At 36.0% G+C, this 22,352-nt stretch overlaps 1 protein-coding gene across 16 annotated transcripts in view; it reads right to left on the bottom strand.

Moving 5' to 3' along the window:
- Positions 1 to 22,352, bottom strand: part of LOC129720772 (ral guanine nucleotide dissociation stimulator-like 1) — a 145,272-nt gene that overhangs the window by 31,039 nt on the left and 91,881 nt on the right. For 8 of the 16 annotated variants that reach the window (XM_055672503.1, XM_055672490.1, XM_055672496.1 and 5 more), the window contains exon 2: positions 17,309 to 17,732. The exons of 3 other annotated variants lie outside the window; for them this stretch is intronic. In XM_055672503.1, the coding sequence (XP_055528478.1) occupies positions 17,309 to 17,638 (330 nt within the window). In that variant the 5' untranslated portion in view covers positions 17,639 to 17,732. The remainder of the gene's footprint in view (positions 1 to 17,308; positions 17,733 to 22,352) is intronic. 5 more of the 16 variants (XM_055672500.1, XM_055672498.1, XM_055672493.1 and 2 more) reach the window with 1 other exon arrangement.

The raw sequence follows: 22,352 nt of genomic DNA on the forward strand, positions 1-22,352 counted from the left end.
AAGACGCTTTTTCTCCTCCAATTGGCGTTCTTCTTCGTCCAACAGTCGGTTCCGAACATCCTGCTCTTCTTGGAGGGCTAGTTCCTGCATCTTCTGCTCTTCCTCGACGAGTTTCAGCTGCTCCGTCAATATTGCAGCACGTACACTCGACGTTACACTGCCACCAGGATTCGATTTTCCCTTCTTACAACTTCTTTTCGATCCTACCTTAGAACTTGCCTTAGATCCTGGTTTGGAACTTGATCGAGTCGTGCGGCCACCAATCTCGGGTACTTTCAAGTGGTCGGACTTCCCCTGCAACGAGCATTTACCGCACACATATAAAACACCCGGCTGTCGGGTATGCATGTCGATGCCAGCGCATTCCGCGTGCTCCCACAACTTGCAGAGACCGCACTGTATGTTGTCGTCCGCCGGTAGGGCCGTTCGGTCACAGGTTTGGCAGTTTCGGGGGGAATTCTCTGCCATACTTCCGATACCCGAACAAATTTCTTAAAGAAATGTTGGGCTGGAATCACCAACTCTATGGTAGCAAACACGTGTGTTATATTGTGTTAGCTTTAAGCTACAGAAAAAGTTTTATTTAGGCTAGTTTTACAAACTGATTCGCTTAGGATTACTTACAAATTTGGTGTGATTATTCTGGAAGTGGTATTGGCTTTCCTGTCCCACTATGCCTTACTTGTAACTGTAGATATATAATTCTATTTAAGCACTAGGTTAAGAATTTCTAACCCTCAAATGATCCGTACTTACATGTGCAGAAAATATATTTTAGAAACTATCACTCCCGAAAATTGTATATAGGAAATTTAGTTTTAAGAGCTGTGGTACTTTAGGTTTAGTATTTAATATAGTATTTTATAGATTTTAACTAGAATAATAAATTGAATTGGGTAGAGAAATGAATTGCACGTTGTCACTGCATGAAGAATTATTCTGTTCTGATTTCTCCTATTCCATTATGTCTTGACGTTCCGACGGGTTATGACAGTTGGTCTTCACGTCACTTTGTCAGCGGCGAATGCCGCGCTGCAATATGAAGCGTTGCGTTGCGACCAGGGACCCGTCGTGACACCCTGTGTGGACTCATCACTGCGACCAGAGCTTAGATCTATTGTGATATTGCCCAGGTGTTTTCTGTACTCCGCACTTCATATTATTGGCAGTATCACTATTGAAGTAAGTGATACGCTTATCATTCATATCCGTGCTTGTGTGTAAGTTTTACTTTTCCGTTTCAAGCTTACTATTCTAAAATACCGAGCCTCTGTCCCTCTTAACAACATCGCCTAATTACAATTCTCTGGAGAGAACTTTCATACGTTACTCACACCAGTTTTATTTTTTAGAAGGAGAGTCAACAGAGGTACTGTAGAATTCAGATTGAAGGAAAGGTACTTGGTGGGAAGCCTGAGAATAAACCCATGCTAATGGCCTTTGGCAACCAAAATGGCCTGATTCTACTAAGATTCGAACCCACGACCACCCGCTTACCAGGGCGGACTTTATAACCTTGCGGCTACGGAGCTCCCCAATGTTTATTTTAGACACGGGTTGTAACAGGCCCAACTTTTCTTGTAAGTGGCTCCACCTTTTCTTTCAAGTTTTGTCTTATCCTCAATTTCACAAAACGCAAAGAGATTTTATTCCGTTTGTAATATGAATGTACGAAAAATAATTTTCATTTGGTGTTGGCGGAAAAGAACCGATGGCGATGGCGGCTTGGCAAGACCATTATGCGTTCCAACAATGCTTGAAAATTCCCATTAGTACAATTGTTCGCCTAATCAATGTACAATATTCTGCATTCTGTAGCTAGTTCTCCTATCTATTGCTGCAATAACGAAGATAATTCGTTGAAAACTAAACGAAAGATAAGCATTTAGAAAAAGATACATTTTGTTTCCTGTTTCGTTTTAAGATTTTCATTATACACTCCGGTATAGGAACTAGAGACGTAGTTCTACGTCAAAAAAGTGACTAATAAAATCTTTTCCTTATTTTTATAACAGTATGCAATCTGGAAAATAGCTTTACCACCTTTTTTGTGTACTCATCATGAGAATGTTTTACTGGAAAATCATCAGAATGAGTCAGAGTTAGGGTGGTTTACCGGTAAAACCGGTAAAACCGATATTTTTTTCAATACCGAAATACCGGTATTGAGGAGGCGAAAAACCGGTATTTTCGGTATTTTTCTTAAAATTGAAAAAAAAAACTTTTCACAATATTTATAAACCATTGTAAGGCTAATGAATGCTACCCACTTAGGTAGGCGTTACAAATCACATGACGGTGTATATAATAAATACATTTAGACAAAAGCAACATTGAATGTTAATTTACCCTTACCCATTAATCAATTTTTGTTTCCTTCTTGTTTGTTCTGCTTGGATTCAAACGATGTGTTTGACGTCAAAAAACTTCATATCAACAAACCAAAACATATATTTTCTAAGCAGAACAGCTAATCTTTACACACTCATACTTACAGAGGCAACTCGTGGGTCTTGAACTACGAATTCTTTATTGTTTGGCGTCTCTGTGTGCATTGTACAGGTTGCAAATAATCATGCTCCTGATACAAAGTGTTTACATGATGAAATAATCAATCGATTAAGAATTTCATTCTAAAAATTACTGCTCCTTGAAAAAGTTAAATTTAAATAGCTGTAGCATGGTCAAAGCTTCGTCACCCATACCGCAGCGGATTTTATTACGAATAATTCAATCTGTGAAAAATGCTTTCTCAGATTCAACTGAATTTGAACGAACTGTTTAAAGAGCAACGAATAGAATAGAGTGGTATTTACCTCCGATTCCTTCGGATTCGTAAATGTCTGATCGTCATTTCATTTTCTTCTTCATACATTTACTCTTCTCAACAGTTTCAAATATTTTTGAAGTAGAATACTTCTCTCAGGAAGTTCGGCTACATAGGGATGTGAAATGAAAATCTAAAACCGAAAAAAGTGAAAAATATGTCCAATTTCAAATGCTAATAAACCGATTAGTATTCGATGGATTTCCTTCGTTCTTGCAGCAATAGATTGGAAAATCTTCTAAGATTCTTCCCAAAATAAGATAATTGTAATTTTATTATTCACACTATTGTACTATTGAAAATAGTCAAGCCTTGTCAAAACGAAAATTTCGACCCCTGATTGGTCGTTATATGCTTGCTTCCCAAGCACGGTCGACAGAATCATATACCTTGCAATTGAAAACATGCTATTTGGCCTATATAAGAGCCTGTTTCAGCCGGAGCCGCTCATAATAGTTCTGAACAGCGACGACAGCAGTCCTCCCTTAGCAGCAGTGGGTACCATCGATAGCGGAAGCGGCCACAACTGTGGCTTGGCTGTGGATAGGCCAGCGTATAGCGGCCACAACTGTGGCATAGCGTAGCATCAGACAGCGACAACAGCAGTCGTCCTTCCTCAGCAGCAGCACTAGCCCTGTGGTTGGTCACCACGTCTCAGGAGCAGCGCGGTTTTTCTCAGCGTGTGTCGCCAGACAGCCATTATTCCCCCCGTGTTGGGGCAGCATAATGATTGCCATCAGGAAATCCAGTTTCGGAAATCAAAATGCCTTTTTGAAGGCAAATAAACAAGTCATTGAAAGTTAATAATTTTTGTCAACGCAAGCAAGCATTCTGTGTTGCATCCTAGCAATTTAAATTTGTCGCACCCGTTTAATTTACTGAATGTGAAATAGCTTCCACAGTGCATGTTGTCCGTGTATCTTATTTCCCCCAATGTTAGGGCAGCTCAAAGGTTGTAATTAGCAACCGATTTTGAACCACACCATGCTTTTTTCAAGGCAAATAAAAAATAATTGAAGGTTAATAATTTTCTGGCATCAACACAAGCAGACATTCTGTGCGGGATGCAATCAAATTCTGTTGTAGTTGTCTAATTTTTACTTTCACTTTATTTAGTAAACCCCCCACTGTAGGGGCAGCGCAAAGGCTGCGATCAGCATAACCGACATTGAATAATAAATTTCCCTGTTAGTACGCCTTCACAAAGGCAGTTAGTCCGACTATGCAGAGCTAATATGAAGTCGATTCAATCAATCAGCATAAACAGAATTTCGTCATCTCCCAGCTGCCAAGTTGCAACATGATGCAACACGCAACAGCGAGCAAACGAAATCGCTTGATGTTACAAACCGCAATAAGATACGGGTTAAAACCGTTGCGTGTGTGAGAGCACCATCGGTGTTTATTCGCTGGATACACTATCTGCTGTCTACTGAACGCAATAATCTGCTTACATGCGACATGGGGACGGGAACATTTTCTTCAACCAAGCTGCACAACACGACACAAAACATGTTATTTTGTTGCTTCAATGAGAGTGCTATCGGTCCGGCTCGACAAGAAATCATTTTTGTGCATCCGTGCTACGAAACTGAGGAAAAACTTTAGAAACTGAAAAAAGAGGTGGAGCTTATCAAATGATCGCTATATCATTCCACCACGTACGTGAAATAATTCATTCCTATTTTCATCCCTATATAAGAGCCTGTTTTAGTCCAAGCCGCTCATAACAGTTCTGAACAGCGACGACAGCAGTCCTCCCTTAGCAGCAGTGGGTACCATCGATAGCGGAAGCGGCCACAACTGTGGCTTGGCTGTGGATAGGCCAGCGTATAGCGGCCACAACTGTGGCATAGCGTAGCATCAGACAGCGACAACAGCAGTCGTCCTTCCTCAGCAGCAGCACTAGCCCTGTGGTTGGTCACCACGTCTCAGGAGCAGCGCGGTTTTTCTCAGCGTGTGTCGCCAGACAGCCATTATTCCCCCCGTGTTGGGGCAGCATGATGATTGCCATCAGGAAATCCAGTTTCGGAAATCAAAATGCCTTTTTGAAGGCAAATAAACAAGTCATTGAAAGTTAATAATTTTTGTCAACGCAAGCAAGCATTCTGTGTTGCATCCTAGCAATTTAAATTTGTCGCACCCGTTTAATTTACTGAATGTGAAATAGCTTCCACAGTGCATGTTGTCCGTGTATCTTAATTCCCCCAATGTTAGGGCAGCTCAAAGGTTGTAATTAGCAACCGATTTTGAACCACACCATGCTTTTTGAAGTAGAATACTTCTCTCAGGAAGTTCGGCTACATAGGGATGTGAAATGAAAATCTAAAACCGAAAAAAGTGAAAAATGTGTCCAATTTCAAATGCTAATAAATCGGTTAGTATTCGATGGATTTCCTTCGTTCTTGCAGCAATAGATTGGAAAATCTTCTAAGATTCTTCCCAAAACAAGATAATTGTAATTTTTTTATACACACTATTGTTCTACTGAAAATAGTAAAGCCTTGTCAAAACGAAAAATTCGTCCTCTGATTGGTCGTTATATGCTTGCTTCCCAAGCACGGTCGACAGGATCATATACCTTGCAATTGAAAACATGCTATTTGGCTTATATAAGAGCCTGTTTCAGCCGGAGCCGCTCATAATAGTTCTAGACAGCGACAACAGCAGTCAGGTCATGAAGATTGCCATCAGGAAATCCAATTTTGGAAATCAAAATGCCTTTTTTAAGGCAAATAAACAATTCATTAAAAGTTAATATTTTTTGTCAACGCAAGCAAGCATTCTGTGTTGCATCCTAGCAATTTAAATCTGTCGCACCCGTCGAATTTACTGAATGTGAAATAGCTTCCACAGTGCATGTTGTCCGTGTATCTTAATTCCCCCAATGTTAGGACAGCTCAAAAGTTGTAATCAGCAACCGATTTTGAACCGCAAAATGCTTTTTTCAAGGCAAATAAAAATATAATTGAAGGTTAATAATTTTCTGGCATCAACACAAGCAGACATTCTGTGCGGGATGCAATCAAATTCTGTTGTAATTGTCTAATTTTCACTTTATTTAGTAAACCCCCCACTGTAGGGGCAGCGCAAAGGCTGCGATCAGCATAACCGACATTGAATAATAAACTGCCCTGTTAGAACGCATTCACAAAAGCAGTTAGTTCGACTATGCAGAGCTAATATGAAGCCGATTCAATCAATCAGCATAAACAGAATTTCGTCGTCTCCCAGCTGCCAAGTTGCAACATGATGCAACACGCAACAGCGAGCAAACGAAATCGCTTGATGTTACGAACCGCAATAAGATACGGGTTAAAACCGTTGCGTGTGTGAGAGCACCATCGGTGTTTATTCGCTGGATTCAAAAACCAAATGCGAATTGTGGAATAATTCGTCTAAAGAACATAAGGAAATGGTAAACCTGAACTGAAAGGCGTGGCCTATTACGTAGCACCCTCCGGCTATAAAAGAAGTGTTTCTGGGAAAACTAGCTACATTCATTAGTCGGAAGGTGAACTGGATGGACCGTCCACTTAGTTGACAGCAGATATCAGCACTCAGCAGTAACAGAGGATAGCAGCGGGTTACGCCTGTGGCTGCCTTCAAATTAAACGAATCACTTGCCCTGTGGTTGGTCACCACGTCTCAGGCCTCTGCCAGGCTGACTTTCGTACGATAGCGGCGGTATTAGCGGTTGATGCATTTGCCAACACTTACTCCAGTAAAGCCGTGTCTAATTTTCAATGTGAAAACACCTTTCTATTGTGTTGGCCGTGCGCATTAGGCCTCTGCCAGGCTAAACGCGAAAAGCGGCGCGAACTGATTCGCCCGGCCGTAGGTTAATGTACAGTCGTAAGTAGAGCTGTGTAAAAGTATTCTACTTCAACCTTGCGGTCGTGGCTTTGCACATAACCCTCCTGTGATTTTTCTCTAAGAATTTTAAAGTAATTCACTACTTTAAAACTAAGTTTTGCGATGTGAAAGAAAATTGAAAAAAAATCTGCATGTTTTTTTTTGTTAGTATGAGTTATGAAATTGTTTTCTTCGTTATCATATCACTGGATTCATTTATTGAAGTTTTTCAAACACTGGTAAAATTATCCAGTGTTGTATCTGGATCGTATACCACAAGAGATCAGAACAATGGTCGCAGTGGTCCAATTCTTACAAAAAAATTTGGATCGTTCTGAAGCATAGGTACTCATAAATGCAAAAACATAATTATGCAGCGACACGTCCTCCGATACAACTTGAGACGCTAAGCAAAAAAATAATTCAAATCCAAATTTATGCATATATTTAATTTTTTTTCATTTTTATTAAATTAAATTAAAAATAGTATAGAGAGAATGTCTTGTGTTTTTTTTGTGGACATGATTGTCATTACTTCTCCAAACTATGATTTTCAGAATTTTGTAGTTAAACAAACAGGTTCAAAGAACACGAGTCGCACCTGGTTTGTATTAATCCGAAAAAAGGAAAAATACCGGTTTTCTACCGGTTTTAATTTTTATGAATACCGAAATACCGGTTCTTCGAAAAGTCGGTAATACCGACCACTCTAGTCAGAGTTCAACCCATTCCCGGCGCACACTGTTTCCAAAGCTGCAAAAACGTAATCGAAATTATTTTGACTCAAAAAACTTGATTTTAGAGCCAGTTTGTGATCAATCCACTTAACAGTGAGAAGTGAACTTTACCCTTTTCATTTTTGCATATGATGCATATATTCATCGTATTCGGCAAAGTTGTGGCACATTTCATAAAAAAACAACTTTGTCAAAGACACCATACTTCTATCTGCCTATTTGAATGGACTTATGTGGAGTTTTCTGCTGATTGCCACTTAAATCAGTTTTTTTCAATATAACTTTTATTAGTGATTTTCTACAGTTTTGCAATGTTGTTTGCTATAACAAAACTACTTGAGATGTTGCATGCTAACTATAACAAAACAAATAATGTCTGCGAAAAAGTTTATTTTTATCTCACATATTTCTCAGGTTATTGACGATTTTTATTAAAACAATGCATCGAATTACCAACAAATATCTTCAAAATCTGCAAATATCTGCAAACTAAACCATTTCTATATCAAAGTATAACTAAAACATCATTCAATCCAGCTATAGGCATTTGTCTCTCGTTGTCTCCTGTGTTTATATCTGTCAGTTAATTGGTGCACCATTTTAATAGAAATCTTCAATAACTAAATAATTATAAGAGCTAAAAATAAGCTTCCTTCGGTGAACTCGTGTCTTTTATTATACTGAAAAACATTGTGGAACATTTAAAAAATTTTGAAAACCACTATAAAAAGTTATACCAAAAAAATTATTTTCAGGAGCATTTTATAGGAAACTTCACAATAGTTCATTTAAATTGGCAGATAAAAGTATGGTGTCTTCGGCAAAGTTGTTTTTATAAAATATGCTAAAACTTTACTCAGCAAAGTGGATTTTTATATGCAAAAATGAGAAAAATTATATTCGTTTCTATCTTTTGATTTCTAATTTTCATAAAATGAAGAATAATTAACAAAACAACTTTGCTGTAGACACTATGGCTCCAAAATCATTTTTTTTTGTGTAAAAGGTAATTAGTGTGAATTAGTGCATTATTCAAGTAGAAATAGTCAATAATTAAATGAAAATTTGAGATAAATATAAACTTCCTTCGAAGAAATTGTTTGTTTTGTTATAGAAACCAATATTACAGAATATTGAAAAATTGTAGAAAGTCACTACTAAAAGTTATATTGAAAAAACTGATTTTTAGTGGCAATTTGTAGAAAACTCTACAAAGGGTCCATTAAAATAGGCAGTTAGAAGTATGGTGTCTTTGACAAAGTTGTTTTTTATGAAATGTGCTACAACTTTGCCGAATACGATGAATTTCTATATGCAAAAATGAAAAGGGTAAAATTCGCTATTCACTGGATCACAAAACTGTAACTTCTATAACATGGAGCATAATTAATGAAACAACTTTACTGAAGACACTATGACTCTAAAATCTAGTTTTTGGATCAAAATAATTTCGATGACGTTTTCGCAGCTTTGGAAACAGTGTGCGGCGGAGAGAAATCGAATTTTACCTCGAAAAATGTTGAAGGTCACTCATCAACTACATGCACACTTGACACAAACTGTATGAGATATTTTAGATCGATCTGTTCTCTAACCCTATTAAAACTGCAATTAAGCTACAATCAAAGTTTCGATGCCAAGTGATGCCAAACGGCATCACCCGCCGGGAATGGGTTAAGATTGGAATATGAATTAAAATTCACATAGACATTGCGATTTGAAATAGAATTAGAATTGAGTTTGAAAATGAGATTTATATTAAAATTAGATTTATATCAAAATTAAAATTTAATTAAAATTAAGAAAAATGGAAATGGAATAAAAAATGAGATTGGAATTAGAAATAAAATGAAGAATGTAACTGGTATTGAAATTTGAATCCGGGTTAGGATTGGGTTCAGGATTTTGATTAGGATTGAGATCAGGATTGTGATTGGAATTGGGATCGGGATTGAAGCGGGAATTGGGGTTTAAAATAAAATTGAAATGAAAATTGGAATCGGGATTGGAATTGGAATTGGGATTGGGATTCGGGATTAGGATTGAAATTAAAATTAGGCTTTTGAGGCAATTATAACTCCAATTGAAATGGACATAGGAGTTATAATTGGATTTGGAATAAAGACTGGAATCGAATTTGAGATTGAATTGGAATTTTAATTTCAATGTAATCGGAATAGGAATTCAGATTGGAATTGGAATTGAAATTAAAATTGCAATTGGAATTGGAATTGAAACAAGAATTGAGATTGGGGTTCACATTGAAATGGTAATTGAATATAGAACTGAAGTTGGGATTGGAATTAAAATTGTATTCAGAATTTGGAATTAAAATTAGATTTGGAGTTAAGACAACAATTGAGAACAAGAATAAAATTTAAATTGGCATTGGATTTAGAATTAAAACTGGAATTGAAACTGGAATTTACATTAGAATTAGAGTTCCAATAAAAATATATTTTGAAATTGAAATTAGAATTTACTTCGAAATTATAAGAAAGGGGGTCTGAATTCAAAAATCAGAATTGGATTAGCGATTGAGATTTTATTTGGAAATATAATTTAAATTAAAATTGGAATCAAAATTAAAATTGAATTTAAAAGAATCAGGATTGACAGAATAAGAATTAGGATTGAAAATTGAATTTGAAGATCGAATTGAAGTTCAAATTGGAATCGTAAAATTAAATCTGAAATTTGAACTGAAACTACAAGTGGAATTAGAATAAAGATTGAGTACGAAAATGGAATTGACAGTGGAAATAATATTGGGAGGGGAATTGCGATAAAATTGGAATTTGAATTTCAATGAAACAAATGGAATCGCAGTAAAAATTGGATTTGGGATTAAGAATGGAATTGGGTTCGTAATATCAATTAGAATTGAGTTCGGAATTTAAATAGCAGTTCAGTTCGGAATTCAAATTGAAATTGAAACTGTGGTTATGTTTGGGAATGTGATTGGGATTAGAATTGAGATTGGATTTGGGATGAGTATTGAGACCAGAAATGAGATTAGGATCGAAATTGCCATTTGCATTAGAACTATAATTTAAATTTTAATTGAGATTGGAATTAGGATGAAGATTGTGAGTAGAATTAAATTTGAACCTGGAATTAGGATTTATTTTGGAATTGGAATTAAAATTCATGGTGTAATTAAAATTGAAACCGGGATTGGAGTTGGGATGAAAACTGCGATTACACAATGGCACAGAAACCGAGTTTTTGGGGAGTTTAAATTTGGATCTAGAGCTCAATAGCATCCATTTAGAGAAAAACTTTCTTCTACAAAGTTGTTACAAATGGGCCATTCCATACGAAGTGTACATGCCACTTGGACACGACCATCACAGATTTTGCTCAAAGTTGAAAAAACGTACGTGAGAAAAACGAAGTACGTAAGAAGCACTTACCACTTCGTGGTAATATGAGCCAATCTCGAGATATAACATTTTTACCGAAAATTAATTACGAAATTCAGAACTATTTTCGTAAAACTGCTATATCTCGAGATTGGCTCTTATTACCACGATGTGATAGTGTTTCTTACGTAAAATTTTCCAAGAAATACGATGAAACCATTAAATTTAAAATAAAATTAGCTGCATTTGCTGAGAAATGCAAATTTAGTTTTAAAATACAAAAATAATCTATCTGGCAACACTTCCGGTCAAAAATAATATTTTTTACTGGATTCCTTGGTTTATTTTCTTCAAATTCACCTATCACTATTTTCCGGGTGTCTTACGTCTATAAATTGTAAAAAAAAACTAATTACGAAGTTTACAACTTTTTTCGTAAAAATATTATATCTTGAAATTAGCTCATATTACATCGGGATGATAGTTGTTTCTTATGTAAAATTTTCCAAGGAACACGAAGAAATCATGAAATTTAAAATAAAATGACTGCATTTGCCGAAAAATGTAAATTTAGTTTTCAAATACAAAAATAATTTATCTGGCAACACTTCCGGTCAAAACATATATTTTTTCTGGATTCTTTGGTTTATTTTCTTCAAAAATCATCTATCAGTATTTTTCGAACATCTTACGTCTATCAATTGTAAGAAAAAGAAAAAAGAGATTTTTGACGGAAATTGCGTGACTTTGCAATAAAGAGGGGGGTCCTACAGAGCGGGGGGTATTCCAATCGACACCAAATTTGGGATTTTTCCAAAGTGACAGTAGATGAATAATTCTCCCAACTTCGAGCAAAATCTGTGATGGTAGTGTCCAGGTTTGTGCTTTTCCGTGGTCACTGCGTATGGAATGACCTAAATAATGAAGCGCTCATTTTCATGTTATCAAAAATTTGGGTAGGGGAACTGCTCCATTATTCATCTCATTAAGCCGATATTCACGAAGAATGCAAGGATTAAACAACAAATTTCCATGAAATCATTGAACAAATAAACAAAATACGTCTACGTGCTCTTATAGAATTGTTCAGTATTGTATATTTAGTAAACTTAGCTAGATTTATCCTGAATTTTGTAAAACAAACCATTTTGCACAACGCTTCATATCCATCTCAAAACTTAAATCACTGCTCAATTATTCATCTCACAACGCCCCCATATTCATTACACTGCAATGCACTGTTAATCATGAATGAATCACATTATCATGAATGAACTTAGCCGCAGCCCGTCATAGTAGGTTACCTAGATATCCGCTGTAGTTGTTTACGTGCAAATATGGTAACCTAGGTAACCACTGCAGTGCTGTCCATTTATGTCAATTATGTCGGAATAATTCAACATTTTCAGTATGATTTGTTCGTATTAACAGAAACCGATTTGGCAACTTTTGATTTTCTCCAAGGCAGCGAAAACAGATGAAAATACATACAGTTGAAATTTGGGAATTGTAGAAATTCATCTCATATATTTCTGCTAATTCAAGCTGGTTTTTGGAAATTTGAGGTGAACGTTTCAAAGATTAAAGTATTCTTAGTGTAGTGAGTGATTTTGTTTAGTGATTAAAATAAAAATGGTCCGCTAGTGATGAGAAAAACTTTGGTTGGCTGCTGAACGAGTCCCGTTGTAGCCGTACAGAACAATGCGCGGATTTTGTTTTCTGAGGTAGGTGATTCAAATCAATGAGTTTTCGAGTGCAGATGCCAGACTATTATATCGAATTTAGAGCTTTTAAGTGAGTTTTTGAGGATTCTACTTAATGAGAAATCTAAAGTGAACTAAGAAGAATCCATTCCATGGATTAGCAGATTGATTTAGTTAGAAAATATGTGTTTTTTTCTGTTTTCAATTGTGTTTTCATGTTGTATGAGATGAATATATGGGCTGAGATGAATAATGGAGCACTTCCCCTATTTAAAATTGTTGATGAGATCATATATCTAATTTTCTTATCTTTGTAGATGGAGATAAAGATTGATCTACAATGTTGAAGCCCTAACTGATCGATTTTTGAGACTGTTTTGGATTAAATTGAATGTAAATATTTTTAGTGTCAAATTGAAATACTAGAGAATCAAACATGTGTACTTTTGAATGTAATTTTTTTCAATTTTCATAAGTTTTATCATGTTTTTGAATTGCATTTACTTAAATAATAACATATTTGTAGAACTTTTAAAATGTGGTCAACGGATATTTTTTAATTTTTGTTTTTTTTTTTGTTGAACGACAAACAAATGAAAAGGACTTATTCCTCAATAAAAATATCAATAACTTGGGATAGGATTGATTTATTTGCGATTTCAGTATTCCAAAATATTTGTCTTAAAACGTTTTAATCATTCTAAGACATTTTGGATGTGAGCATTGAAATAAAAATAAGAGAGCAAAAATATATTTTTTTTTTCAATCTGAATTGTTTTTTTTTTTTTTCAAAGATTGCAGAAAACTTTTTTACAAAAATGAATAAAATTTTAGGACAAACTTTACCGTTACAAAGATAAAAAAGTGAGATTTTACCCTCAATTTCAATAACATGAAAACAAACGCTTCATCATATGTAACAACTTTAGAGAAGAAAGTTTTCCTTTAGAATAATGCTATCGCGCTTTAGAACCTTGATTTCAAAATTAAATCAGAATTGAGTTGCAGCAAAAGCAAATTTGCCCTGCCCGAAAATTTTTGTACTCCTGTTATGTTCAAAATCGCAACATGTGGTCTTTATCGAAAGAGTGTGTTTTTTGTTTGGGTGACACTTTCTAGAATGGCCCGAAAATTTCCTTTTTGTAGAATTTATAAATTATTAACTATACTTTAAATAGCAATAACCATAATATCACAATCATAATACAAACCGTTTTGTATAGTTCAAGACTAGAATACCCAGATCGTTTGATAGTTTTTTGGATTTTTTATGCAGTTTCATACAGAATATCAAGGTTTTTTTTTCTTTTTTCCCTAAATGCGTAGTAACTATTCAAGGGAGACGCATGGTGAAATTATTTAAAGGCATAGTAACAATAAACAATTAAAAATTCTATCTCCGGAATAAAAGAGTATAGCTCCGTCAAAATATGATATTTCATGTGATATTTCCTGAGAAACCCAAAACAAAATCAAACTATTTTTTGAAGGCAAAATACGGTTTATATCAAAATTTCGGTATGGTTATTGTCATTTAATGTACAGTTAGGCACTTTAATTTTGAAAATAATATTCGATTTTTAGGCCACCCTATTTAAGATAGTGTCACTTTTAAATTTTCGATAATGACCAACTACCTATAACGACTTTAAGAATGATCAAAGCAAAAAAAAATCGAGAAGCCTTTTTTGGGAGAAACTGCTGTTAAGAAAGAATGCTATTACAAATTTGCGACATTCTGAAGATAGTTTTGGCGTTTTTTGTTCCTAGTCGCCATGAGAATGTTTCACAGCAATACTAATAAAGATCCTGAAATATACGGCTACTTAGCTATTAACAAATAAGAAAAATCGGCGCCTCACAACCGTTTGGATTGAATTCAGAATTAGAATTACAATTTTAATCGGAATTGGGATTGATATTATAATTGGTGTTAGGATTGGAATTAAAAATGGAATTGGAATTAAAACTAGACTTGGGATTACCATGGAGACTTCAATTAGAATTGGAATTGGAATACGGGACGGCGTTTGAATTAAGATTGGGATTAGTAACAAGATCGGGATCGATTGGGATTGGAAATTGTAAATTCAAATTCGAATCTTAATTAGAATTCGGGTTGGAATTGGTATTTGAATTTGAACTGGGATGAAGTTTGGAAATGGAATTGAACTTGAGATTTGGATGAAGATTAGAATAGAAATCTTATTCGGAATTGAGATTTGGATTGGGATTAAGATGGGGATTGAATTGCCATTGGGATTGGGATTGGGATTAAGATTAGGATTTGCATTAGTATAAGGATTAAAAAATAAGGATTAGGATCAGAATTTGGATTGAGGTTATGATGAGGATTAATTTATTATGGACCGGACCTAGATCCTGATTTTACTCCAATGCGATTTTAACGACACAGGCCAACCAAGAAAAAAAACGTGATGAAACTTGTTTCTGACATTACACAACCTAGTTTTTCACTGTTCTTTTTACTGAACAGTGGGCCAATTGAAACATCAATGAGAGGAAACCCAAAAAAATTGATTTTATTGAAATTTATTATTATTTATGTAGTATCGAAAAACATTAGTTACATGTATTACAGATAAATAGAGTGAGTTTGTGGCAATGTCTGCATTAGGGTGCCAATGGAATGTATGGGAAACATTTAACCTACAAATTTCGTTCAGCATCAGAGCTTAAAAGACACGTCTTCTCGAAGGAAGGGGCTTCATGCAAAACTTCAGCTCAACAGGACCTCCGAAAGTCACATCCCAAAGCGGCCAAAGTTTCACTCCTTTGACAGATTGACTCAGAAACGATGTCATATGAAAAATCCTTTCTTTGAAATAATTCGACATTGTGGAACCCAGAAATTTTTGAGCTAGAGTCAATGAATGTGAAAAATGGCAGCTCAGGACTTCGCTGAGTGGTGCTTCAAGGCAGTCAAAGCTACGCCTCTTGGAATTCGTTGGAATTGGAATTTGATTTGAAACGGGGATAGGAGTTAAAATCGGGCTGATATTGAAATTGAAATCAGAATTACAATTGTCATTGAAAGTAAAATTAGAATAAAAATATCGATTGGGATCGGAATTAGAATTTTAATTGGGATTATAATTGAAATTTACAGATTCAATTTAAAAGTGATTCAATTCATTCGGCCGCGTGCCAATCATCCCATATTTGCGTTGAGTATTGTGATATTAACCGCGACTATTGGCTAAATATCGCACTGGATATGAGCTCTCACACTTCAGGTATAAGAGTTAGAGGATTACACTATTCCACAAGCTTATAGTACTACTTAGGGTCTACAAGTTTGGCAGACATGATTTCTCAGAATTGTGCTCGTGGAGCGAGCTATCGGCACGCAGCTAAAAAATATCCTAAAATTGATATGCAACCTTGGTTGACATTATAATTGGAATTTTAACTATGATAGGAATCGATGATTATGATTAGAGTGAGAATGGGGATAGAAATGCGACTGCGACTTGAATTGGAATTAGAATTTTATTTTCAATTGGAGTAAAAATTGAAATTTGGTAAAGACTAGGATTGGCATTCGATTTGAATCGGAAGTTAAGTAAATCATAACTGGGAATTGGTATCAGAATTGAGATTGAAATCGGAAAAAGGGACCAATTTCAGATTAAGATAAAGATTGGTCTTGGCCTTGGTCTTGATCTTGGCTTTGGTCTTGGTCTTGGGGATTGGGATCAAGATAGACTGAGGTTGTGATCAAAACGAAGATTAGAACTGAAATTTCGATTGATATTAAGTTTGGAATTGACGCATTGTGTGGGATTGAATGCAAATTCACAAATCAAACTATAGCATAAGTTTCAAACGAAACAAATTCAGTACAATACCTATCTCGGGGTTCAATAAAAATAAATTTAAAACAAAATAAATCATAAATTTACTGAACCGAAATATCATATTGGTATAGAAAACAATGCTTCAACGATCGAATGTAACACTCAATTGGTCTGTTTGCAATCGTAGATTCATTTTACACTGGAAGATCGCATGCTATTTCGTTTCACAACTGTGGCTAATTACACTTCCCAATCGATTCCGTAAAAAAGGCGACGCATGGTTTTAATATAAATAATTACATCTAGTTTACTTATAATTTTCCCACAGAAACTACACGATGCGCAGACCTCCAAAATGGAACTAAGAATATGGAGCACATCTTTTTTTTTTTTTTTTTTGATAATCAACGTGATACTCACAATGCTCTAGAAAAGCGTAAGTTCCATTATCTTCAATAAATTTTGTTGCAACATATTCATAACTCAAAACCTCACCAATAAATTTTTTTATTGGCCAATGATCAACGTCAGTTCTGGATTTAACTGCATCCATTTCTCGGAATCGAATGCAAAGCAATAAAATTGGCCATAGTTTGTCAATCAACGAAGCACACTCGCTGCATTCTCAAGCAAAATAGCGTAGCGAACCACAATCCGCGACGCAGAAAAAAAAACAGCAATTCCCTTCGGAGGTAGAAGCAAACAACGCAAAAAAAAACTAAAAAGAACATAAACACGGTGCGGCATCCGGCCGGTTGTTTATAAAACAAAACATCACACCGCATGGAGCACCCATAATTTGAGCCGCACCGCAAACTGCTTCACACCTGTCTCTTTCTATATAACTACGCACTGGCTTGCCACTACAGACAGCACCAGGGGAATGTAATTGACACCGATCGGCAAATTGCTGATCAGAGCCAAGTATGTATTCGCAGCAGAAAAAAATGTCTATAAAATCAACACACATAATATTATGTCAGTTTGCCATCTGTATTACCTTTACGTACCACCGGGTGGTGGAAGTTCGCCTCTGTGAATCCCGTCCAACCGCGGCACCGACCTTCTTGGCTATGATCTTACTGAGCGTTCCCTTGCACGGACAGAGACATCTGAGCGATTTCGAGCCTGCCTCCTTACCGGGGCTGGCATTGCTCTGCTGGGGCACTACGGTCTCGACCGTGCTGCGGATGATTTGCTGCTGCTCCTGTTGCTGTTGATCCGCCGAAGAGCCCGTCGTGGTCACCCGGATCTGCTGGGAACATTTCTGGGCCAAAAGTTTCGTTTTTTCCGTCAGATTTTGCAACGTTTCGTTGCTCGGGCAGAACATTTAGCGCGCAAACGGTCTGTTTTTGTTACTACCTATTTCACCACCCAAATGGTTGGTTTCACTGTTTTTGCTTCATTTTTTTTCCCACACACTGCTGAAAATGGCAAATTAATTAACGACGACCACAAATTGTATCACTCTGTTCTGCGTTCGACCGCGAAGCGCGCGAGTGCGAAAGGGGTGATAATATAGTAACAAATTATCAATTTTCATTAAGGGTCAACAAAAAGTCAACTGTTGACCAACACATGGTAAACGATGAACAAACTACAGTGCAACAGTGTACTAGTGCAAACAAACCCCGTAAAGTGTCAACAATGTAACCGCGATGATTCAACGACGGCCACCTCCTTTTCGTCACAAAAAAAAAAACTCTAATCGTTACAAGTAACCTTCCCACCGCTTAACATGGGCGCTACCGGTAAAGGTCACGTGCCGTCCACATTGTGGCTATCTTATGCTGAGTGTCACGAGGTTTTCCCGTCCGCACTTTCAACCCAGTCATGTGGCTGGGTGTGGGTGGTACCATTCACCCCATGACCGGCTGGCATTGCTTTTCCGAACGTATGCCGTCCAACCTGTCCGTGCTGTGGTGCATAGAGAAAACGAATTGTTAGATTATCATCACCAACTCAGTTTACAATGGGAAATAAGTAACTCCATCGAACATGGGTGGAGCATGCGACAATTCTGTAGTATGCATATACTATATATTCAATTTGCTTGCTGTATCGATTCGAACAAAACGAAAGCTGATTCATTCATTCAACAAAACGAAGGTTCTCCCTTTGTGTGTCTCTAGCCGTATATGATACGAACCCCTTGAAGCCGGCTGGTGACAGTCGATAATCCTCAATTTGTGTGGGAACGTGAGGTTGATCAGATGCTGCTGGTGTGAACATTGCCGAAGCCACACATGTGCTTTCCGTAATAAAGTCAGAAGTAGCAGCGTATTGGATTTCATTACGACGACGGACGGTTAGTTCGCACGGATTTGCAAACAATCAATACGACAGTCAGCAGGAAGGTTGATGAAATGGACTGGTTATTCAACACCATGTCATTTTATTGGTACAAATTCATATGGGAAAAAGATATCAATTTCATCGGGAATAAGTACCGTGGGAACAGTCACCAAACACAGACATCAAGAACAGACACCTTTGCTGGGATGCCTATTTTAGCATGAGCCTTTTTTCAATTCACATTCTTATCGTCCAAATACTTTTTTCTGGGATACTATTCATAACTGTTCAATTATTCGTCCTATCTTCTAACTATCAAAAAGTAAATTGAGTAATATTGACCACACATTTTGATAAGCCTACGGTTGTTGCTGGAGAGCCGCGAACGACCTAAAAAAGACGTATTTTCAAATTCCTAGAACTTATATTTGAACAATCTTAAAAACCGACGCTTTTAGAAAGTAGAATCATATTACACCATAGAAATACGTTTGTTCTTGAAAATAAACTGAACCTGATTTTCAAACTCGTGAACAGTGTTGTTCTAATTCAAAAGCAGCTCTACGATATGTGAGTAGAAGTACACTACCCGCCATAAGTTTGGAATCGTTTCACTAAGAACACAAACCCAGTTTGAACATTGCAGCATTCCGAGAAGTTTAGCACCTAAAATGGAGAGATTCACGCAACTCTATCTTGTGATTCATTCCAAACGACCCAGAGAGTTGTGGTCTTCAGCATAGTTGTTCCGAAGGTCAAGGACTTGTAGGCGGTGGACAGTATGGGTCAAAATTGAGCCGCAACATGACAGCGCCAGTGTGCATGTAGTTTTGTGTATTTTGAACTTCATTTATCTCGAGAATTTCGCCACTTAGAGAATTGCGATCTTCAACAAAGTTGTTCAGAGGTTCAAGGGCTTCAAACTAGCGAAAATTGATTCGAAATTCAACCGCAATAGTGCACATGGTTTGAGTATTTCTAACCTCATTTATCTCGTGAACCCGACCATTTTGAAAGTTGCTGTCTTCAGTAAAGTTGTTCGGAAAGGCAAAGGCTTTAATTTAATGCATGGTTTGTTACGAAATGCAGCCGCTACGCTAGTGTGCATATCCTTTGAGAATTTTGAATTTATCTCGTGATTCTAACCACTCGAAATGTTGCGGTCTTCAGTACCCTTACTAACACGCAGAGAATCCTGAGTAAGAATCCCCAGTATACCGATTAACACGGTGACGGAATCGTGAAAGGAATCGCAAACACGATCCGGAGGATTCCCACTCACGATTCTTATTTAAGAATCCTAGAGTCATATACAGAGCATTCCTGAGGATTCTTTTTTCAGGAATCCTTTTCAAGGACGCTCACGAATCCAATGTGGGGAATCCTAGAGAATCTATGCGAATCGTATGTGTTCGTCCGGGTAAACTTGTTCAGAAGGTCATGGGTTTTTGGTTTATGGACAGTTTTTTGGAAATGAAACCACTTCGTGGCACTAGTTTGCATTTAGTTTTGAGTGTTTTCAACTATATCTATCTCGAGAATCCTACTTCTTAGACAGTTGCAGTATTCAGTGATTTAATTTCTTTCATTATATTCAGCAATTTAATGCTTTTATTTGAGCAGGATACAGCATGTAGTATGGACTTGTACTAGTGTTTAGACTGACACGAAGTATCTTATATAAATTGTGTCCATGTGAATAACGGCGTCATCCATCGTTCAGTAATAACCAAGAAATTTAAATATTTACTAGTTGACCTTACCATGACTTCACAGTGGTCTAAAATAAAAATACGTGGAACTTAATTGCATAGCGTTTTTCACCTTCATTCTACCTTAGTAGTATCTTTAGAACAATTGTTTGCATGAATGATCCGCATAATCTCCAATTATTGAAAGTTACGAAAAGTTTACTATATGATGAAGAAGAGATAGAGGAATAGTTGAAAATATGAAACTTCGCTGAACAAACAAAATTGCTATCTTCATTCGGTACAGAGCTACAAAGTATTTTACATGGAAGTTTTTTAGAATTTAGTTTTTTTGTACTTAACTTTTGTTAGTTGCATTTTACAAGGAAATACTATTCTGGAGAAGCATTAGTTACAGCATATTTTAGCTTAGTTTTTCGATAAATTTAAGAACGTATAGGGTTAAAAGAGGCAAACGCTCAAGTCCTATAAATTGTTATATGTTCCATTCGTCCCAATTCACTCACCCTTTACCCACGTTATTAAGGTTATCGAAAAAATAAACTTAAATATACTGTAACTTTTTAAGAAAAAGTCTGGAGATGTATGGTCTTTGGCAATAATAGGTGTATTGTGTGCCTGAACAGTTCCTCTGAACAACGTTTTTTTTTTTCTAAAATGCAACTAACAAGAGTTAAGTACAAAAAAACAATTTTTGAGTAACTTCCGTACAACATACTTATAACTTTGTACCTAATGAAGATAGGAGTTTTGTTTGTTCTGTAAAGTTTTATATTTTGGAATCTTCTAGGACTCTGCCAAATAAACCATTCCTCTATCTCTTAGCACAAAAAAGTTAGTTTTATTTATTTTTAATATAGTAAACTTTTCATAACTTTTGACAATTTGAGATTATACGTGCCATTCATGCAAACAATTGTTCCGAAGACACTATTGAGCTAAGATGTTTACCTTCACTTGCGCTTCCGAATTAGTAAGAATCGCGGAATAAGTTAAGATCAAAACACAAAGAATTGGGCGCACACTAGGGTGTCCCAAAAAATCGATGTTGAAAAAGTCAAGGTGCTCAGCCCTAAATTGGAAGATTATTTATAGCATTTTTGTAGAACATTTCGACTTTCTAAAAAAATGTTTTCAGGTTGCCCAAACGTGATTTATGAAAAAATGACTTTTTTAAGCTACAAACCCACTCTTTTGCAAATTTTTCAATTCTGTTCGATTCTCACTTTTTTCCATATATTTTTTTATTTTTGTGGGGTTGTTTTTGAATATTTTGCATGGTTCAGTTCAGCATTGCATTCAGTTATTTGACTTCCAGAGCCCACTAAACATCACAGAAAAATTAATTTTTCCCATATTTTTTAGATAAAACCCTTCAAAACACAAAAAAAATTTGTTTGATCAACAACTGAAATTTTCATTTCAAAGCGGGATTTATGACAAAAATTTACATGAAGGACCTTGATATCTTATCGGAGGGCTGAGATATTGGCATTTTTATATGTGAAGGAAAACTATGCATTTTAACAAATATGTTGAATAACTGTTTTATTCTGGGAGATGAAATATAACAATCCTCAGAAAACAAATGCATTTTTGGATGGTTGATAACTTAGTAGAAGGTTTGAAAATTCAGAAAAATCTGTGAAAAAAGTTACAAACGAAAATTGTGATTTTTAGTGCCTTCTGATAGAAAACTTAATGTTACTCCTAATATGTAAGAGATAGAAAACATAATGTCTTCGGTAAAGTTTCTTGTTTTAAGAAAATCTAAAACTTTGTCGAAGACACCTTTCATCTATCTTATTCTGATTAAAAAGTAATTTTTTTATGTCACTCTTCGGTGGATTAATCACCTGTCTTTCTACATAAAAAGATACATTTTTGAATATCCTGGAACTTCTCAAAGCATACCTTATGTCTATAGTAAAAATTTGAATCACTATTCAATTAATCGCACAAAAACGGTAAAATAAAACACTATGCAATGGAGATTTTGAGTTTTAGTGGCATTTCTGGAATACACATAGTTTTCCA

Source organism: Wyeomyia smithii, chromosome 2, assembly GCF_029784165.1.
Source record: "Wyeomyia smithii strain HCP4-BCI-WySm-NY-G18 chromosome 2, ASM2978416v1, whole genome shotgun sequence".
Classification (NCBI taxonomy): Eukaryota; Metazoa; Arthropoda; class Insecta; order Diptera; family Culicidae; genus Wyeomyia; species Wyeomyia smithii.